Genomic DNA, 19072 nt, shown 5'->3' with positions numbered 1-19072 from the left:
TTATTCAATTATTGGAGGAATCTAGTTCAGCAGTCACGTCATTATCAACAGGTACTAAGTAACAACATTCAAAGGATTCCCTCTGCACCACTCTTCCACCGACAGCTTCAGCCGCTGCGAGTAATTCGCCATGGTCCTCTGAGCCAACCACGCCAGATGCGGCGTCACAATCAGGTTCAGCCCCTCGGTTCCCTCGGCCAGCAAAGGCGAGTTGTCCGGACCGGCAGGCTCCTGGAAGAAGACATCGGTCGCTGCGCCGGAGATGCGATCTTCCTTCAATGCCTGGACCAGCGCGCGCTCATCGATGACGCCCCCGCGGGACACGTTGACTAGCACCGCATGGGGAGACATGGACTCGAATTCGGCCGTCGAGAGAAGATTCCGCGTCGAGTCCAGGAGAGGCACCGCCACGAACAGGGCCGTGCTCTGTCTGATGACGGCCTCAAATGGAACTCGTTCGAGACCATCCTTGCTGGTGGTGGTACTTGCTGATGATGTCACTGCACCCAGTTGCTTGCGGTCGGAGATGACCACTTTCATCCCCATGCCGCGAGCGAGAAGAGCAATTCGCTTCCCTGTTGCATCTGTTAGGATCTGACCTGAAATACTAACTATGTTTCTGTCATGGAGCATCTCACCAACAGCACCATTGCCAATAATGCCAGCCACCTCCTCCTGACAAGTCAAGGGGGGCGCGCCGGCCTTGTCGAGGAAATCGAACATCAACGTCTTCCGCCGCGGCCACTCGCCGGCGCGCGTCAGGGCGTTCATCCCCAGGATCTTCCGGCGCGCAGCCAGGTGCAGTGCGATGGCGTGTTCCGAGACGGACTCGGTGTTGGCGCCGGGGATGTAGGAGACGACAATGCCCCGTCTGCGACATGCCTCCAGGTCGATGCAATCGGTGCCCACCGCCACGACCATCACCAGCTTGAGATTGGGGCTGACCTCGGGCGCAAGGGCATTGGCGTCGATCCGCAACGCGGAGAGGACGATCACTGACGCATCGTGGAGGCGCTCGTGGAGCTCTGATAGAGAGGTCTGCGGGTACACGGTCTTGGTGTAGGTATGCGGGGCGGGAAGGTCGAAATCGAGGATGTCTACAAAATCGCCCTGAAGGTAGACGATGTGATGATGGGTCGATGAGATTTGTGTCATTTTGGCGGTTAAGTCACCCGGACTAATGAAGATGTGTGAAGCGAGACGGACGGGGACAGTGTCAAACTTCTTATACTGACTCGGATTTCTTCCCCTCTTCGTTGTTCCTTCCGCGCCTTATCAGTGACATCTGACCCACTGTCCCGCGGCGAAACGCTTCGTCGCTCATCGCCTCCAGTTTCCGAGTCATATACACAGTTATTTAGTCACTACAAGCTTCATCCAATGACTGGACTCAAGTCGTTTGACTAAACAGTCACACGAAGTTTCCAGGGAAACTGCTTACAGCATGGGCCGAACCTCACTCTTCACAAATATCCCCTGGAAGTAGCGAGCTAAATCAGCAACATCCTCCAGCTCACCCATCCATCCGATATATTGATCGGGCCGCATGGCAATCAATCCTCCCCTCAACCGATCTACTCCCCAGGTTTCGTATCCTTTACCGTCGGATTGTTGGCCCCAATCACATGCACTATCACTCCATACCTTGGTAAGGTCGCAGCCCTCATTCTCATCGAAGTGATACACGATACTCGGAAACATATCCAACTCTACATCCACGAAGGGTGCGCTGTGGATCGCCTTGACATCGATGACTGAGTCAAGCTTGCTTTTGGCCGGGGCGAATTGCCTGAGCAGACGAGTCAATCCATCGCCGCATGTCCAGACACGACTTGCTTGTTCCCTTGATCGCACGTCTCCAGCTAGAAGCAGGATACGGAAGCGCCCGTCACTTTCCAGCATTTTCGTGGTCCAGGAAGGCAGACCATTGGCTTGACTTCGAAGTCTCACCGGAACAAGTTTCTCGCCGGGGGTGAGATGCTGAGCTACTGCCTTTGACTGCTTGCAAACCAGTGAGCTCGCACGGTAATACGAAGTGTGGCCCTGAGAGAAGTGCTCCGTCTTGCGCAGAACGTCCCTCATAGCTATTAATGTCTCCTGTGCCACTGGGGCTGCGTGACTCTTCTGTTGTTCTTGCTGTAAGAAAAGTGCAGACCATTGGCGGTCAAAATCGAGGAGCATTTCGGCCAAGGGATAACGCTCAGACTTGTACGTATCGAGGATTGAGGGCTTTGCGAGTCCCTTTGCAACGAGGGCGACCTTCCACCCAATGTTGAATCCGTCCTGCATGCTCATATTCAGGCCCATCCCCACCTTAGGCGAGTGAGTATGAACTGCATCTCCAGCCAAATATACGCGACCCTTTGCATTCGTTTGTGCAATTCTCCGACCGACCTGGAGGCACAAACCAAAAGACCATAGGTTATTGATGAGTCCAGGTATGGGGCTAGGGTTGAACATGCCTGGTATACGGTCCACCAATCGCAAACATCGAAGTCGAAATAAAAAGGACTCATTATCTTCTTTACTCTTTGCCGGATAGATTCTAGGGTCACTGCCAACCGATCAAATTTCTGAGAAACCTCGTGTTCCTCCTGCAATGGGACATAAAACCGGACCAGGTTTTTTTCTCTCGGAACGATGAGCACTGTGCCTGATGCATTGGTCAGACTTCCAATCCGACGTATGTCCGCTGTAAGTCACATTAGCTCATAGCCCTCTCAATCTACTTCGGTGTGAGTGGAGACTGACGGTAATTGGTGATGGGAACGATGTCGATAACTCCCCTGCAGTAAGAATAGAGCGTTAGGTCCCACAACAAGCTCTGTTAACAACAACGCTTTGCTCACCTACCATATGTGATCTGTGGTCGAGCCCTGAAAGGGGATATTGAGCTGTTTCCTAGTCCAGCTGTGCGCTCCATCGCAGCCAATCACATACTTGGCCTTGAGCGTCTCAACAGTTCCAACCTTGTGCTTGCGATGCTGGATCGTGTCCATCTGATCATCAACATTCACCGAGTGATTGAGAGACCTATCCGAGACACCATGAGCCGGCGCTGGGGAGGCTTCTTCCTCACTTAGTGTCCTCAGCCTGAGCGTGATAGGATACGCTTGTGGATCGCTCTCAAGTCCTTCGTCGTATTCCAACGACTCACCGATGACCCCCCTCTCCACCTCAAGGTTGGAATGTTCTGCGATGGCGTCTAATAGGAAACGCTCGATACGGCCCTGGCTCAGCGCAGCGATAGCATATGGTGGATTAGGTTCCAAGTCCGTGGTAACTTGGCGGCACAGTTTTCCGTTCTCATCAGGTCCCTATGCTGATGGGTCAGTTGTGTGGTCTGAGTCCTGCGTTTGAAGAGATTATTGACCCAAGACGTCATACTAAACACTTCATGGCCTTCTTGAAGGACTCGCTGGGCAACGCCAATACTGTCGAGCAATTCCAGGGTGCGGCACCTGAGTCCATCTGCATGGCCTTTGAAGACCTTGGTCCCTTTCTTGTCAATGACGCGAGCGTTGACGCCACAGCGCGCCATCCAGTAGGCGGCCATCAGCCCCGATGGGCCTGCGCCAATGATCACCCTGCGCAACAGTAAGTGACAGACTATCGAAAATGGAATTGAAGAGAACGTACACATCAGTAGAAGACTCGATCGTCTCGGCCATGATAGGGAATGAAGAGTTTCAGAGACTTCTGTCAACCGGGGAGTAACGCAAAGCAAGGTTGACGTCGGCTTCGAAGGTGAAGTCGGGGAAAATCCAAGTATTGTAGTGCTGGAGGAAGGTGGACACCAGGTACATATAAGTGCCCGAACAACTCAAATGTGACCTGGATTATGCGTCGTGTTGTCGCAGGGATTATGCTCCACTCGGGGTTCAAACGGATGGCAAGGACTGGATAGCTTATAGTTCCCCGATGAGCAAGGACGCTCCTGATCGACATCATCTTTCCCATAGTCTGTGGCACCCTAAGTCACCGATAGGCCTCTTTGGCTCCAATATGAATGACAGCATTCGTAGTATGTGCGCGTGTGTGTCTTTCAATCAGATCGTCATAGATGGGCAGGCAAGGGCTGTGTGTTAGTGGGCTAACGATGTAGATTGGTTGAGCTGAGGTACGCAATAGTATGCAAGTAAGTGGCTTTGGGCGCAAAACATTGCTGACACATTGAGACGAGACGGGAGGCCTATGCATGACATGGCCTTAGGTAGTGCCGAACTATGGTTGGACTGAACTATAGTTGGTACACCACCACCACCATCACATTCACCATGTGAGTATCTCAGTTTCCTGCCTCACACAGCGCTGCTTGCTACTGACTTCTCACTTCTCACCTGACTGACATCCCGATAAGCTTCTCTCTCTCTCTTCCTCTTACCCTCCTCCAGCACAGACGCGCTGCGCCTGAATATGTGGCTGGCAACCCGCGCCACCACGATCTCGAATGCCACGACACGACTAACCCTGCCGAAGAATGTGCGGAGCAGATGCGCACCAAATGAAAACGTCGAGATCGTCAGGGCCGTTACTTATTCCGGGACGATGATCGTACGCGCCTCGATGGCAAATCGCCGGGGAATGTGGGAGCGCGGCCTTGAATGGACTGCTCCGGAATGCTGGGCGTGCAGATGATGCACTTGACAGATTCCTTCTCGTGGAGGTGGAAAGTCTTCTCTCGCATAAACACGGAGGCTGGCATACGGGTCCGAAGTCTATAAAATGATGGAAAGATTCGTGGTTCGAAGAGAAGAAGAACAATCAGATCACATTCAGCATCTTCAAGGATAAGTTCGCATCAACGATCACTATATATCTTCCTTCGCTGGCTTGAGCTCAAGCTCTTTGCAATTCGCAATTCTTTGAACTATACATCCTACCTTGTCTTGAGAACAAACAAACAAACAAACACCACACCTCTAACCGTCAAAATGCAGTGGACAACAGTGAGTTCCCCACCGACCTCCACCCAAACCAAACCCAAGCCCAAAGACTTATCCCCCATTTATCCTAATAGATCACCACAATCCTCACCCTCCTCCTCCTCAACACCACCCAGGCCTCGGCCTTCAGCATTGCCCGAGTCTGGGCCAGCTTCTACAGCGAGTGTCCCGCCGACGACGACTCCTCCGACACACCATCCGATGACCCCACCGAGACAAGCAACAGCAACAGCATCCTCTCCAACTTCTTCGCCTCCTTCTTCCAACGCACCGACGACCAATCAGCCACGGTCGTCATCGACGTCTACTCCGGCACGTGCCAGGCCTTCCCCGTGGGGCGGCGCTACAACGCCGACGCCATCTCCTTCAACGCCGAGGCCCTCTACACGGGGCCCTACGACAAATGCAACGTGACCCTGCACGAGGTGCCGGGCTGCGTCGACGCCCCCCTGGTCGAAGTCCCCATTCAGGACGGCAGCGCCGCCGCCACGTGCACCGAGCGCGAGTTCCACTCCCTCTCGCAGATGTGGATTCTGCTGCACTGCGAGCCCAACACGAAGTCGTCCACCACCTCCACCGGTACGAGCAGCAGCAAAAGCACCACCACCACCACCACTGGCGGCGGTAGTGGTCAGCAGAAGCCGTCGCAGCAGGCGCAACCTCACGATGATGAAGATGAGGATGATGATGACGACGAGCCACAATCATCCTCGTCCACCTCCACGGATCCCAAAATCCCCACCATCCCCGATATCCCCGCCATTCCCGACATCCCCAAGCTGCAACCCACCATCTTCTCGAAATTGCACGCGGCGCTGGAGAATGCCACCACCGCCACCAATACCACCGCCGCTCCGGGTGCCGGTGCTGTGAAAACCAACTCGACGGCTCCGGCTCTGTCGCGGTCGATGCGTCTGCGGCGCGCGGCACGCACTCGCTTGTCGAATCTGTGAGAATCGATTTTTTGAAGTTTTTTCTGTTGGTGTCTTCATTTGGGTTTTGTATATTGAGAATGTGGGGGGGGGCGTCTTTTGGGGCCTCGTGTATGTCTTGTATATCTGTCAGCTTTTTGATTTAGCGATTGGGTGGTTGGATTTTGTGGTGTGAGGAGAATACTGTATAAGTGTGCAAGGATAGATTGGATGTCATGTATCATACATATTATAATAAAGCTTTATGTTCAACAAACAATAGTTATCATCTTACATAACAAACCGCTTATTCACATACCGGAGTTAGAACGAACTTCAATATACACGGCTCCGCCCGCATGCCCTTTTTTTTGGAACCTCGACAAGAGAATACGAACGAGTACTCAGAAGGCAGCCACAGGTCAACCGATCTGTACAATTAGACGCAAAAATGGACAATATATTCGCCTATCACTGCCGCTGTTGAAGACCTAGTATGAATCAAAACCCAAAGCTGTCAAGTAAGGAGTTCGCATCGGGCTCATGGAACATCGTCGGGGGCGGTTTCGGCGTCTTCTGTGATCTAGCCGGGGTCTGCGGTTTAGGGGCGAGGCGCTCCTTGACCGGCAGATCTGCCACCACGAGACTACTCCGACGTCGGAGCAGCTTGCGGTAATCAGGCTCCTCTTCTTGCAGGTCCACTGGAATCTCTTTCGCCTTTTTAGGAGGGAGTGGTAGTCCACCGAGGAACTCCCAGTGTCGAACGAGATCCAGTGCAAGAAGGTCACAGCCCATACGATCATATAGACGAGCGTTGCGGGTGACAAAACTCCATTCCGCCTGCGGGGAGATTTTCGATGCTCCTTTGAGTGTTTGCAAGGTCTTTTCGCGGAGTTGCTTGTAAAGGACGACTAATGCAGGGTCGTTGGAGAGGTAAGACTTGGCCTGCAGAGGAATCATCCCCGGTGATCCAGGTGAAGAGGGTGTAGGAGGTATGAGTGACTCGACAGGTGACTTCTCATCGTTAGTGTTTCTCGCCACATTTGGGTCGTAGGAATGACTCACGATTAATGATTGGACGGCCATCCCGCGACGTCCTAGCATCCAGAAAGCCCAAGAAGCCATCCATCGATTGCCATCGGCAGCAGCCTCGGGAAGCACCCTTTCCTCGAGAAGCTCCTTCAGAACAGGCCCATCATCGCCTTCATATGCACGGGTGATGGCAATCGCAAGCTGTAGATCGCCCACTTGATTCACACATACGAGAGCAGCGTCGCGTATATGCCCAGCAAGTAGGAAAAATGTGGCAGCGTATTCTACCGAGAGTCAATCAGGGCCAGCTCCCGAACTCATCGGCGGGGATAAGGAGACTCACCAAACCTCCGTTTCCCAAGTAGAGCATAAGCGTTCTTCAGTGCTGCTGTTTTCCATCGCGGTTCGTCGAAATTATTCGACAGCAACCGTTGCGTCATCGCTTGCTCACGATGCCAATGCGCCATGCGCCACAGTCCTTGGAGAATATTTTTCTTTCGGAGAGCCAGGTAGTACAATGAGCAGTCGACCGGGTTCTTCTCCTCAGTCTTGGTGTACTCATTTCGAGCAACCACCTCGAGTTGAGCCCGCTAGTACCTGTTAGTCTTATGTGGATAATCAGTCAGTGTCATATCTCAACTTACCACGGCAGCAGGGTTCGACAGCCACATGAAAATGCCGCTCTCACGAGCTGACTTCCAACCCACTTTTCCACCGTACTGTCGCGAAACCAGATCTACCAGAATATCCTGGCTACCGCTATGAAAAGCCCACACAATTTCTCTCCATGACACTGTATCGCTGATGGCGACTCCCTGAGTCCTGCGCAGCAGATGTTGTCGGAAGAAGAGGAGATACCGAGCAGCATTGTCATCCATTGAGCGCCGGTGCTTCTCAACAGTTGCCACACATTCAACGGTGTCAACAAGCCGAAATTGTTCCTGGCTGGACAGTTGTGGTAGGGCAAATCGTGCCAGATTTTCATTGAGCGCAACAGCTATATTCTCATCCACCACGGTCACTTCATCCTCCAGGGAAAGGTCGGCATACGATGAATTGAGCTCTTTTGAGGTTGCTTTCTGTGGGGTCTGGAATCGTTAGTGACACGATATTTCAAATAATGAGTTCAAACATACATCATGCTCGAGGTAGAAGTCCTCCAGAGACATTTCAAGAAACCCATCGATGTCGTCCCCTTCCGTGTAAAATTTCAGTTTCCGATGGAGGTTCAATAGTATGGAGTGCACTAAATTTGTCTTTCCGCTGAGAATACACTGTGCCAGAAATTGTGGATGGAAAACAGGTAATGGTCCGTTGAGTCTGCTCACGACATCAAACAGGTCAACTGTAGAAAGGCCACGAGCAGGTATACGCAGCTGAGATATCAGGTGATCAGCAGCACTGATCTCATTTTCATAAATGAATAGTTGGTTTCCAGCTCCGATGGCGAGATGACCATTGCTAAGCCAGCAGGAGTCCCCAATGGGATGTGGTGTGAGATCACGGATCCAGATCTCTCGGATCTGTGTCCAGGACGGACGCGAATCAAGATAATCGTAGCGCAGTTGAGTGAGAAGAATGACTTTGTGTGGAAATCCAACTGCAAGGATAGATTGCATATCCGGGGTTGATGTCCAATCGAGGTCACGAATGGAGTCTTGCTGCGAAAAGTGCTCCTCGAATTCTAACTGCGCATCGTTCGTATCCCATATAGTCAGATGTGTACGATCTTCATCGACCAGGGCAGCTTTGCGAATAGAGCTACCGCTAGCCAGTGACAAGTTCGTGATGCCTGTTTCGACTGTAGATGTCAGGAGCCAATCGACGCGATCGTTGTCCCTATCAACCTTGGCCGTCCACGTCCTGACGGTGCCAGTCTTAGTGTATGACAAGGCAATATCCGGCGAGAAGAGGTCGAAAAAGCCAGTCATTTCGGCTTTGCGTCCAGCTGGATCAACAGGCAATATGTAAGCGATGTCCTCTTGAATGCCAAGGTGAAATGTGCAGAACTTGCGTAGACTGCACTCGGGCTTCCCCTGTTTCGAGTTCGGCAGCTGTATCTCCCAAGCTATTCCATCCATGCCACTCGCAATGGTTGCTATATACACGACACCATTCGATTCCGCAGCAGGAATCGGTAAGACACAGAGTGGTTTGCTGGACAGCTTGAATTTTGCTGCTGCAAGCTTTTTCGCATGGAAAGAATGAATATCCCAAACGGAAATTCCATCATGATGAAGATTCACAAGGAAGTCTCCATCGCCGACAACACAGCTGCGATGAATATGCTCTTCTGCTAACAGTGCACACTGCCGGAGCAGCACCGACCCACCATCTCTCTGTTTCTGCCTCCAAATCAACGCTTTGCTGTCATCTGTTCGAGAGGCGAGTGTATCTCCAATTGCATTACGGACAATCTTCTTGATTGGCCCATTGTGTCCTGTCCATGATGCTCTCATGACAACTCGGTTCTTGCGGGGTGCTGGGTCGAATAGTACGTCGACTGGCGAGTCAAACCACTCAATCCGACCGTCGAAATGGTGAACTAGGACGGCGATCGAGTCGCCCGGTTCTGTACCCTGGAAAGCGCACAGCTGCGCATAGTCCTCTTCAATCGTCAAACCAGGCATGAACGCAAAATTCAAGCCCTCGACATGGAGAATGTTGAACACGTTTAATTCCGCCTTGGCCTTCGATCCAACATCTTGCAACGCCCACGCCGACATGTGTCCCTCGCCGTCTATGACAACGCAAATTTCCGGGCTCTTGTTTGCCACCTCGATTATATGCTCCAGGGCGTGATTATCCGTGTTGCCTGTGCCTCGCTGGACAGCCTTCTCGGTCGCAACGCAAAAATCTCGGCTGTCAACTATGAAGCCGTACCGCCGGGAGGTATCCGTTTCCTTTGTTGCATGTCTCGGCTGAACCGATGCGCCCATGTCGATTTGCGTCCAAAGTTGCAAGGCAGTTGGAGCATGATAGTCCATCGTTGCCCAGACCCTGATCTTATTGTCCGCGCACAGCGTGTAGAAGACATTGCCCATCGACTGCTCCCTATGGTAGGGTCGGCGCCAGTGAATCCCGGTGACAACGGTCGGATGTGGAAGATAAGACACTTCGAACCGAATGTTATTACCAAAATTCAGCCTTCGCCAAACCTTAACCATGCGATCATAATGTCCGGCGGTCACCAAAAGCGTCGCATCCGGGGAGAACTGGGCGAACTTGACCGTGCTTGCCAGCGCTTGCTTCCACACCGGTCGCGGCTGATCGTTCAGAAACCAGAGGGTAAGGTGGGAGTTTCCCAGAAGCAGTTCATCGGGCGAGCCCCACGATAGGGTACGGATCGTCTCGTTGTCATCGTCGCTGCGGAACGTTTGTACTAGGGACCACTATACAGAGAGAGCACTTTCAGCGTCACTGTCCTCGGCCTTGTTCTTGTCCGACTGTACCAACTTCCACTTTGTGTCATCTCAGCAGGAACCGACCTTGAGCGTTTCGTTCTGGATTCCATATGGTTGGTATATGAAAACGTCAGGCCCACCACACGCGGCAATTTTGCCGGAGACTTCATCGATCGTTACTGCCTCTAAGACATCGGTATCGTCGACGTAAATGGTTTGTAGGAGCTTGTGTGGACCGCCGAGGATAACCAGTGCTTGGCCGGAAATGTACACCTAATACAAGCCGACGCGCGAGGCCCAATGGTTTAGCGAAACGGCAGAGAAGTAACAACGAGGGGAGTCGCATGAGGTTCAGTAGCGAGCCTTACAATAACGCGAAGCCCATCCCACAGCGCAGTGCTGAACGACTGGAGCTTCGTCGGGGGCCTCCCCGGCAGTACCGCTCGCATAGAGGCGGTGGTTGTTGGGGGTTGGACGCTTGTTGCGCACAAGACGAGGTTACACCATTGCCAGGTGCAGAGTCACAGAGTGTCTATCAAGAGAATAGATAAAGAGGGTAGATAGTACGAGAAAAGTCAGCAAGAAAGGGTGATGTGGTGACAGGGAAATAGAGGGGGTGGAAGTTCTTGGAGGAGGGGAGGCCACCCCGATGGAACAAGCTAAGCTGTTGCTCTCCGCTGCTCCTCCCGCCTTCCGCCGTGTGACCATCGGCTGATCACTTGCAATCCGCTTCATTGTCCCGTTTGCTGTACTGTCCCACATTGAACAAACAATGGACTTACAACGAGCAAAGCAGGCAAGCTTAGCATTCCTGGGAAGAGGCATGTATATGTGGTGTTTAAAATCTCAAGCTAAGTCATTATACAGTACATCGAATCCAAGTGTCTATGCATATGGTACGTCATTCATGACCGATATATAGGCCCAAAGTATATGTAACAGGAAGTGGAAAACCAGAGTCTACACGCTATCATAACAACGCAAACGGGTATCATGATCTTAATCAAGAAATTCAAGCAAGCCAACAAAGAAAGCCATCATCACAACCTGAAGATGATAACAAGCAGGGTGCTCATGTTCGTCGACCAGACGACCGCCGCCCGTCCGTTGGCGACTCGGGCTCTTCATCCACGAATCGAACACTTGTGCCAAGCGCACTACCTCGTCCAGCACGACGTCGACTAGAGAATGTTCGAGGTAAGGCGCCCGCTCGTAGTAGACGGCTAGCAAAGGGCGTGTACAAAGGCGTTGCCGGGGTCGTGGAACCCTGGGCCACTGGCGGCGGCGCCCGCTTGGCGGGCGATGTGAGGAAGTTAGGGGTGGCTAGAGGTGTTGTTGAAGTAGCCTGGGGTTCTGTAACATAGGTCTTGAAAGGAGTCTCGACCTGATAGTAGGGATCGAAGAGGCGTCGGTTCGTATCGAGTCCGAGGGGAGCATCGAGGTTTTTCCGCGGACTAAGCAATGACCCTGCGGTATCTCGCGCTTCGAGTTTCGCTCTTGCTTGGTCAAGCCAGTTGCGGAACATGCCACGTGTATGCTTTCTGAGGTTGCGCTCCTTCATCGCGTCGGCCATTTCAGAGAAGCGCCTGACTTGGAAGATGCGGAAGCTCAGCTTGCGAAGCTGTGAGCTGGCTTGTGATAAAGCATGGAAATGGTGTATACTGTTGGCTTGTTCCTCTTGGCGACGAACCTCAACCAGATTGTCAGCCCAGCGAGTCAACTGTTCTTGCACGTTCTGACGAGCGTAATGATTATCAGCATAACCACACTCTTGAATCCGAGTGATTGTCCTATCTTGCCATCGGCCCAGAAGCTCGGCTGCGATAACCAATACTTTCTGTCGCGAAAACTGTATAGCTCGATGCTCTAATTCAGCCACAGTACGAGCTTTCGATAACCAGTGCAGTAGAGCATCGGTCGCGAGCTTGATTTTATGCTTCCTCCGAGTCTTGATGTAGGCTTCCTGGCGACGCCGTTTGGCTGATTCCGTTGCAGCGACACGCCACTGTTTGGTATACTTAGTGGCTAGGAAGTAAAACCTGGCTTTTTGTGCCCAATCCTCAATCTTCGTCACATGCTGAAGCTTTGAGCGCCAGGCCACAAGCGATTCCTGGGCGAGACGTGGTGCATAGAACTCAAACGCAATGTCGTCTCGTTCATGTTGTACAGCAAGTTGATTCCGCCAACACAGGAGCTTAGAACGAAGTAAGTCTTTGGTTTGCCTTCGTTCATAGGCTTCTGCACGATCAAGGAGTACTGAGTACGTTCCGCGCACATTTGTCACAAACTTGAACAAGGTTTCATGCTTGATTCGTTGTTCCCGGATCCGCTGCATCAATCGGAATCGTTCGGCCAGAATCCACTTATACATAGCTTCTAGCTTCAAACGTTCCTCAATGCGGGCGTGAAGAGCCTGGCAACGAAGCAGATCATTCCACGCTGTCCAGGCATTACGTACAATGCGGTGTCGATCCATTTCCCTTGCCTGCTGTAACATCTGAACCCTGTGAATCCATTGTTGATACGTTGATCGAAGAATTCTGTTGTCCACCATGTGTGAGACATGGGCAGCAACCGGTGCTAGATGAACCTGAGCCTTCCATTCTCTGAAGGTCTCACCTAGAAGCTGACGTCTTTGGATCGAAGACGCTTCCTCTTCAATAATATTTACGTCCTCAGTCCTGTGACGCCAGGTTTGCCAAGCTGATGTGAGTAGATTGTGCCGACTTCTGACTTCAATATCATGGATCTGCTCCCTGTTTGTTCGAAATTTGCGCAGCCAATACAGTAAAGACCGTCTCTTGAGACAATGGTCATACCACTGAGGGGCACGCTGCTCGCAGAAGTGCCAGAACCATTGCCAGTAGGCAGCATTTGTCAGCCTCTCGTCATGCATGGCCGCCGCTTCCGCCTCCGCCTGCCTGAGCTGTCTCGTCCTTTTCCTCCAGGCATTGAAGGGCCGCCGCAAGGCAAAGCGTTGAGCTTTCAGTTCGTTCACTGCAGTGATTTCTCGCCAGGCGTTGAAGTATTTGACACCGAGAATATGTCGGCGAGCGGCTGAGGTTCTTGCAACCTCTTCCGAAGTAAATTGCGCCCAGTGAGAGAATGCTTTAGTCAACAAGTAGAGATCCCGAGCCCGTCCAGCGCGCTCCTCAAGATGATTGAAGAACCTTTCTGTTCGTTCCACCCGACGCTTTTCTAGGATCTTTCCATGCCATGTCTCGAAAGCTTGGCGCAACAATGTGCCTCTGTCTCGGTTGAAAGCGACAACCTCCATATGCTGATGGGTCTGTCTTCTTTCCACAGCCTTCTTGAGCCACTGGGTCAGTATCCGGCGGTGAATCGCTCGTTGGCGATACATATTGAAAGTCGAGGCGTCGCGCAGCAGGTCTGAAAGCGATGGCCGATAGAGTAGTTCCGGAGGGGCTTCAGGTCGCCCAACAGAGCCGCTATCCTCATCCTGAGAAGAAAGCTGATCCTCGTCATCATCGGAGCTGCTCGAAGACTTTGATGGTTGCGAACGCGATGCCTCGGCTATTCTCGCGGAGCGGTCTCTGTCAACAGCAGCACGAGCATACAAGCCATTTGGCATGGGTTTCTCCTCCGGTGCCGACTCTGAATTCGCTGCAGCCAGGAGATCGAACCTGTTCATGAGTCGACGACCCACATCAAGAAATTGGGCGATCAGTTGTGTTCTGTCTGGAGAGTCGGTGCCCTTTAAGGCGACCCCGCGCTTTGTATTTGGGGTGGAATCCGGAAAGGGATACTCGGCTTTGCCGGTCTGCAGTCGCGACATCGAGGACCGTGAGCTTGGTCGATTAATGAAGCTCCGTTGAGTGGGATCGTCACCGACATCGTACATGGAATTGAACGAGGCGCGTCTCCGCAGAGGCGTTTGCATTTCGGAGTATGTCGGTTCAGTAGATTCCCCGGTAGCTTCGTGTCTCGTGTTCCTAACCCGGCTCTCGACTGAAGGCACAGTGTTAACGTAAGTGTCCTCCTGCCCATCATCTTCGCCGATTTCAATCACGATTCCCATCCGTTCCAGCAAGCTTTCGAATTTCTCGAAGAGCAACTCCCCTGCGATGTCCTTGCTCCCCATCTTAAGCAAGAAACGCATGCAGGCATAGCCCGGATCCGCGTCCACACCATGTTCTGCAATGACCTGATCGTAAGCATTGAAGAGTACTCTGTATGGGAGGCGCTCGACTTCTGGATCGCGCTCGGCGCGAGTAATGACTTGGTAGAGGAGGCCGACATCTAGTGTGTAACAAACGAGCCCATGTTAGCATCGCTTGAAAGAAAAGGCGCGAGCAAAATTGCAACAGTCGATTTACATACCATCGTCTGAGAGCAACGGGTCTTCATAGGACAAAGGTCTTCGCTGAAGAGGAGCGGGAGGCATCGAAAACTTCGCGGCCTAGGGCGCGTTTTGTCGCATATGGGTCATGGAGGCGGGAAAGAATATCAACCATTGCGAGGCCCTTGGTTGGGAAGTGACAGTGGAGTCCCAGAGTGCTCAAGTCTGAGAGCTATAATTATTAAACGCGATCCGAATGGACCTTCAAACCCAATGGCTACTACGGCCAGTGAACGAGCATTGACTTTGGCGGAGGGACCACTTAATTGTTTTGGCCTCGTGTCGCGCCGGGCGATGGGATACATTGTGGTCATGTGATACGTTACTTACGTAATGTCGGTCTCTTTGCCTGCGTCCCCATGATCGATAATGCTGCCAATCACTTACTGACTGAGGCCTCTGTCAAGTGCCAGGCTGTAAGAGAACAATAAGCAAATGCCTTCAACAAAGACAAGACCCATTGAAAAGTTTGCCAAGGCCACGGCCAAATGTTCTGCAGAGGTATCCCTCACGTCCCTTCTGCTTGTCTCAAATGACTCTTCCGTCAGGCATCATGTACACGCCCAACTGACTTGTGACTGCACCCTAGGCGGCTGCATATGGCAAATGTGTTGTTGCTGACTATAATGCGGTACACAAAGACATGTGTGCCAAAGAATTTATGAAGCTTAAAGACTGTTTTCTGGTAGAGTGGAATCCCGACACTCTCGAATGAATAGATGACTGATTTATGTGCTATAGGCGGCCTCAAAGAAGGTTTAATTTAACTGAACTGTATTGGGCGGCAGAACGGAGAGTTTACTAGGCGTATTTGGACTGGCTGAGCATGCATTATGTCTGAATGATAAAAGACGAAAATGTTCGTGTAATAATTTGGGATAGCGAAGAACTCATTTTATCTCATCACGGGGAAAAAAGAAACCACTGGGAATTGTATGAATCTAACTGTTGTCGTTGCACATCTTAAGTTGGCCAGAAGTTCTACAGCTTCAGCAACCGCAACAAGAAGGTGGCCTTCTGGACTTCTTGTTCTTCCTGGATGATCATCTGAGGCTCTTCGCCGCTTGGCAGCTTGCCGTCGACAAGCTCGTAGCGCTCAAGCGGTCTGCGCACAACCTTTTCGATAGCCTTGGCCTGCGTCTCAAACGCCTTGTTGATACCAATGTCTTCGGGGTCGGACAGAACCACGTACTCCATTTTCACGTCGTCGGTGGGCACCAGACCGGCCTTCTTGCGGAGACGCTGCAGGCGGTTGATGATCTCACGGCCCAATCCTTGCTCGGCAAGGTCGGGGTACAAGTTCGCGTCCAGGATGGTCACGAGCTCATTATCTGTGTTTGATTCCATGTTCACCGACGAGGATTCCTCCTTGAGACCCTTCTTCACAACAAGATCGCCCTCGATAAGCTCAATGCCGTCCACGAGCATCTTCTTTTCGGCGACGAACTTCTTGACATCTTCACTGGTCAGCGAGGGCAATGCCTTCTTGACCTTCTGGACATCCTTCTTCAACTTCTTGCCGAGGGTAGGCCAGTCAGCCGAAACACTGTACTGAACATTGTATTTAGCCTCGTCAGAAGAAAGAACAAGCTCAAGAACATTAAGTTCCTCCAGAATGTAGCTCTGTAGAGACCTGACATCTTCCAGGTACTGCTCGTCCTGGTGGATGACGACAAGCGTCTTCAAAGGAGTCTTCAGACCGATGTTCCGTCGTTCACGAGAGGTACGAGCCATTTCAATGACCTTCTGCATCCGGCCAACTCTTCTCTCGACGACCTCGTCGAAAAGCTCCTCACGCACCTCGGGGAAGGGGAGGAAGTGGACACTGCGGCTATCCTCAGCCCGGAGAGCCTCGGGAATGTGGGGCAGGAGCTTCAAGTAGATAGTGTCGGTGAGGAAGGGAGTGAAAGGAGCCAACCCCCTGACCAGAGTGTACAAGACCTCGAAGAGGGTGTTCAGGGCGTGCTGGGTGTCGTCAACACCGTTCTCACCCTTCAAACGTCTGCGGTTGAATCGGATGTACCAGTTGGTGGTGTTGTCGATCAAGCCAAGCAGGCGAGGGACCACAGTGTACAAACGGTATCCTGCCATCTCTTCGTTCACGAACTTGAGAAGACTCTGGCAGCTGGCCAGAATCCAGCGATCCATGACATTGGTGTTGGTGGCTTCCGCCTTGGGGTCAAAGACGTAGTCGAAGCCCTGGGTCTTCTTGAAGAGAGCAGCTTGTCCCTCGAAGAATTTATAACTGTTCCACAAGGGAAGAAGAACCTTGGCAACAATCTCCTTGACACCGGATTCCTTGAATCGGAGGGGCTCTGCTCGCACAACGGGAGAGTTAATCAGATACAGTCTCAGGGCGTCCGAGCCATATTTGTCCATGACCAAAGACGGATCAGGGTAGTTCTTCAGACGTTTCGACATCTTCTTTCCATCTTCCGCAAGAACAATACCATTGACGACACAGTTCTTGAAGGGGAGCTTGCCGAAAAGGTGAGTTCCCAACACCGTGAGAGTGTAGAACCAACCACGGGTTTGGTCCAGACCTTCCGCGATGAAGTCACCAGGGAAGCTCTTCTCGAACTGGTCCTTGTTCTCAAAAGGATAGTGCTGAGAAGCGTAGGGCATGCTACCTGACTCGAACCAGCAGTCAAACACTTCGCTCACACGGCGAAGGACACCCTTGCCCTGCTTGCTTGGAATAGTGATGTGGTCAACCTTATCACGGTGAAGGTCAGTGAGCTCTCCCTCGTAGCCGCTAAGCTGCTTTAATTCTTCGACGCTACCAACCGCAACGACCTCCTTGAAGTCCTCGCTGACCCACAGGGGGAGGGGAGTACCCCAGAAGCGATTGCGGGAGATGTTCCAGTCACGCGCATTCTGAATCCAGCTAGAGAATCGGCGTTCCTTCACGAAACTAGGCACCCAGTGGGATTCCTCGATACCTTGAAGCATCTGCGGGATGATAGGGCCGATCTTGACGAACCATGCAGGCACGGCTCTGTAGATCAAGGGAGTATCGGAGCGCCAGCAGAAGGGGTAGCTGTGAGTGATCTGGCTGTCAACGATCAAGCGACCAGCTGCCTTCAGGTGCTTGATGATGGCCCTATCAGCGGCCTTCACGTGCTGCCCTTCGAAATCTTTCACCTCAGCGGTGTAGCAACCAGTTTCATCGACAGGGTTGGGAGGGCTGCGATTCTCGTTGATGACACCATGTTCCACGGAAACCTTGTAATCGTCCTCACCAAAAGCTGGGGCTTGGTGAACGATACCAGTACCATCCTCGGCAGTGACATAGTCAGCGGTCAAGACACGGAAGCCGAATTCCTTGAATTCTTCGTAGAAGTAGTCGAAAAGAGGCTGGTACTTCCAGTCCTTCATGTGTTCACCCTTGAAACGGTCGACAATCTTGAATTTGGCCTTCTTAGGGTCCTTGTACAGGGTACGGAGCAGGGACTCGAGGAGGACGTAGTGTTTTCCGGAGGCTTCGTCAAGGATTTTGATATATTCGAAGTTGGGGTTGACTGCGAGAGCGATGTTGGAAGGAAGAGTCCACGGCGTGGTCGTCCAGGCAAGAAGTGCAGTCTCAGGGTCGTTCACGAGGGGGAATGTGACCACAACGGCAGGATCCTGAACATCCTTGTAGTTCTGCTGGGCCTCAAAGTTACTGAGGGGGGTGTTGAGGGCAGTCGAGTAAGGCATGACACGGTAGCCACGGTAAACAAGACCCTTGTCGAACAACTGCTTGAAAACCCACCAGATAGACTCCATGAAGCTGGCATTCATGGTCTATACAACAAATGATTAGAAAATACTCTTGAAGCTTAATGATGCTTTGGATGTCGAGATGTTCAAGCGATATGAAGACAAGAAGACAAGAAACCAATATAGCAAAGACCTACCTTGTAGTCATTGTCGAAGTCAATCCAGCGACCTAGTCGCTCGATAGTCTCACGCCATTCAGAGGCGAATCTCATGACAATTGCTCGGCACTCCTCGTTGTATTTCTCAATTCCGATCTTCTGGACGGCTTCCAGACCCGACATTCCCAGCTTCTTGTCAATCTCATACTCGATGGGAACACCGTGGGTATCCCAGCCGAACCGACGCTCGACATAGTGACCCTTCATAGACCAATAACGGGGAATAATATCCTTGATGGTCGAGGCAAGCAAGTGACCGTAGTGAGGAAGGCCAGTCGCAAATGGAGGGCCATCGTAGAAGGTGTAAGGTTCGCGGCCCTCGGAGAGCTCGACCTGTCTCCGGAAAGCGTTGATCTCCCTCCACCTCTTGAGGATGGCCTCCTCTTCACGAGGAAAATCAATGGACATGACGAGCAGGTGAGTGCGGTCGTCAGAAAGGGCGGGGGGAGGCTGCAATCGATGCGATCTGCGCAGAGAGGGATGGCCGCGGGGTAGAAAT

The 19072-nt window shown here is 52.1% G+C and overlaps 7 protein-coding genes across 7 annotated transcripts; 2 read left to right on the top strand and 5 right to left on the bottom strand.

Annotated features, from left to right (window-relative positions):
• Positions 1-14: 14 nt before the first annotated feature.
• BO82DRAFT_307453 (D-isomer specific 2-hydroxyacid dehydrogenase family protein) lies at positions 15-1201 on the bottom strand. The gene is made up of 2 exons (XM_025632286.1): positions 639-1201; positions 15-575 (listed from the first exon to the last, which is right to left on the bottom strand). Exons 1-2 carry the CDS (start codon positions 1153-1155, stop codon positions 55-57), a joined length of 1038 nt encoding a protein of 345 aa, XP_025493407.1. The 5' UTR covers positions 1156-1201; the 3' UTR covers positions 15-54.
• A 27-nt stretch (positions 1202-1228) lies between these two features.
• On the bottom strand, positions 1229-3957 carry BO82DRAFT_47607 (putative phenol 2-monooxygenase). Its single transcript, XM_025641233.1, has 6 exons — positions 3640-3957; positions 3374-3587; positions 2854-3317; positions 2752-2786; positions 2463-2692; positions 1229-2394 (listed from the first exon to the last, which is right to left on the bottom strand). Exons 1-6 carry the CDS (start codon positions 3669-3671, stop codon positions 1438-1440), a joined length of 1932 nt encoding a protein of 643 aa, XP_025493406.1. The 5' UTR covers positions 3672-3957; the 3' UTR covers positions 1229-1437.
• A 977-nt stretch (positions 3958-4934) lies between these two features.
• On the top strand, positions 4935-6069 carry BO82DRAFT_412194 (uncharacterized protein; the record flags this gene model as incomplete). Its single annotated transcript, XM_025639830.1, has 2 exons — positions 4935-4949; positions 5021-6069. 2 exons carry the CDS (start codon positions 4935-4937, stop codon positions 5897-5899), a joined length of 894 nt encoding a protein of 297 aa, XP_025493405.1. The 3' UTR covers positions 5900-6069.
• A 28-nt stretch (positions 6070-6097) lies between these two features.
• BO82DRAFT_332693 (WD repeat protein) lies at positions 6098-10873 on the bottom strand. Its single transcript, XM_025633189.1, has 7 exons — positions 10662-10873; positions 10378-10566; positions 8026-10281; positions 7534-7977; positions 7233-7479; positions 6923-7173; positions 6098-6871 (listed from the first exon to the last, which is right to left on the bottom strand). The coding sequence occupies exons 1-7, from the start codon at positions 10740-10742 to the stop codon at positions 6359-6361; spliced, it is 3981 nt and encodes a 1326-aa protein (XP_025493404.1). The 5' UTR covers positions 10743-10873; the 3' UTR covers positions 6098-6358.
• A 319-nt stretch (positions 10874-11192) lies between these two features.
• Positions 11193-14885, bottom strand: BO82DRAFT_332691 (Sfi1 family protein). The gene is made up of 2 exons (XM_025633188.1): positions 14635-14885; positions 11193-14553 (listed from the first exon to the last, which is right to left on the bottom strand). The coding sequence occupies exons 1-2, from the start codon at positions 14696-14698 to the stop codon at positions 11366-11368; spliced, it is 3252 nt and encodes a 1083-aa protein (XP_025493403.1). The 5' UTR covers positions 14699-14885; the 3' UTR covers positions 11193-11365.
• Positions 14886-15033: 148 nt separating this feature from the next.
• On the top strand, positions 15034-15525 carry BO82DRAFT_47542 (uncharacterized protein). Its single transcript, XM_025641232.1, has 3 exons — positions 15034-15154; positions 15243-15338; positions 15395-15525. The coding sequence occupies exons 1-3, from the start codon at positions 15089-15091 to the stop codon at positions 15413-15415; spliced, it is 183 nt and encodes a 60-aa protein (XP_025493402.1). The 5' UTR covers positions 15034-15088; the 3' UTR covers positions 15416-15525.
• On the bottom strand, positions 15460-19069 carry BO82DRAFT_353194 (isoleucine--tRNA ligase ILS1). The gene is made up of 2 exons (XM_025634901.1): positions 18553-19069; positions 15460-18439 (listed from the first exon to the last, which is right to left on the bottom strand). The coding sequence occupies exons 1-2, from the start codon at positions 18979-18981 to the stop codon at positions 15635-15637; spliced, it is 3234 nt and encodes a 1077-aa protein (XP_025493401.1). The 5' UTR covers positions 18982-19069; the 3' UTR covers positions 15460-15634.
• Between the last annotated feature and the right edge of the window lie 3 nt (positions 19070-19072).

Source organism: Aspergillus uvarum (assembly GCF_003184745.1).
Source record: "Aspergillus uvarum CBS 121591 unplaced genomic scaffold BO82scaffold_18, whole genome shotgun sequence".
NCBI classification, from domain to species: domain Eukaryota; kingdom Fungi; phylum Ascomycota; class Eurotiomycetes; order Eurotiales; family Aspergillaceae; genus Aspergillus; species Aspergillus uvarum.
This window is presented reverse-complemented; position numbering and strand designations above follow the sequence as displayed.

Bases quoted from the DNA above. Each gene is read 5' to 3' on its own strand.
- BO82DRAFT_307453 (XM_025632286.1), bottom strand. From the start codon at position 1,155: ATGACACAAATCTCATCGACCCATCATCACATCGTCTACCTTCAGGGC. The intron at 576-638 runs GTGAGATGCTCC...CAGATGCAACAG, and splicing joins TATTGGCAATGGTGCTGTTG to GGAAGCGAATTGCTCTTCTC.
- BO82DRAFT_47607 (XM_025641233.1), bottom strand. From the start codon at position 3,671: ATGGCCGAGACGATCGAGTCTTCTACTGATGT. The intron at 3,588-3,639 runs GTACGTTCTCTT...ACTGTTGCGCAG, and splicing joins ATCGAGTCTTCTACTGATGT to GGTGATCATTGGCGCAGGCC. The intron at 2,787-2,853 runs GTAGGTGAGCAA...TTCTTACTGCAG, and splicing joins TCGACCACAGATCACATATG to GGGAGTTATCGACATCGTTC.
- BO82DRAFT_332693 (XM_025633189.1), bottom strand. From the start codon at position 10,742: ATGCGAGCGGTACTGCCGGGGAGGCCCCCGACGAAGCTCCAGTCGTTC. The intron at 10,282-10,377 runs GTCGGTTCCTGC...CTCTCTGTATAG, and splicing joins TCCAGAACGAAACGCTCAAG to TGGTCCCTAGTACAAACGTT. The intron at 7,480-7,533 runs GTAAGTTGAGAT...AACAGGTACTAG, and splicing joins TGTCGAACCCTGCTGCCGTG to CGGGCTCAACTCGAGGTGGT.
- BO82DRAFT_332691 (XM_025633188.1), bottom strand. From the start codon at position 14,698: ATGCCTCCCGCTCCTCTTCAGCGAAGACCTTTGTCCTATGAAGACCCG. The intron at 14,554-14,634 runs GTATGTAAATCG...GTTACACACTAG, and splicing joins CCCGTTGCTCTCAGACGATG to ATGTCGGCCTCCTCTACCAA.
- BO82DRAFT_47542 (XM_025641232.1), top strand. From the start codon at position 15,089: ATGCCTTCAACAAAGACAAGACCCATTGAAAAGTTTGCCAAGGCCACG. The intron at 15,155-15,242 runs GTATCCCTCACG...ACTGCACCCTAG, and splicing joins CGGCCAAATGTTCTGCAGAG to GCGGCTGCATATGGCAAATG. The intron at 15,339-15,394 runs GTAGAGTGGAAT...TATGTGCTATAG, and splicing joins AGCTTAAAGACTGTTTTCTG to GCGGCCTCAAAGAAGGTTTA.
- BO82DRAFT_353194 (XM_025634901.1), bottom strand. From the start codon at position 18,981: ATGTCCATTGATTTTCCTCGTGAAGAGGAGGCCATCCTCAAGAGGTGG. The intron at 18,440-18,552 runs GTAGGTCTTTGC...TTTGTTGTATAG, and splicing joins ACTTCGACAATGACTACAAG to ACCATGAATGCCAGCTTCAT.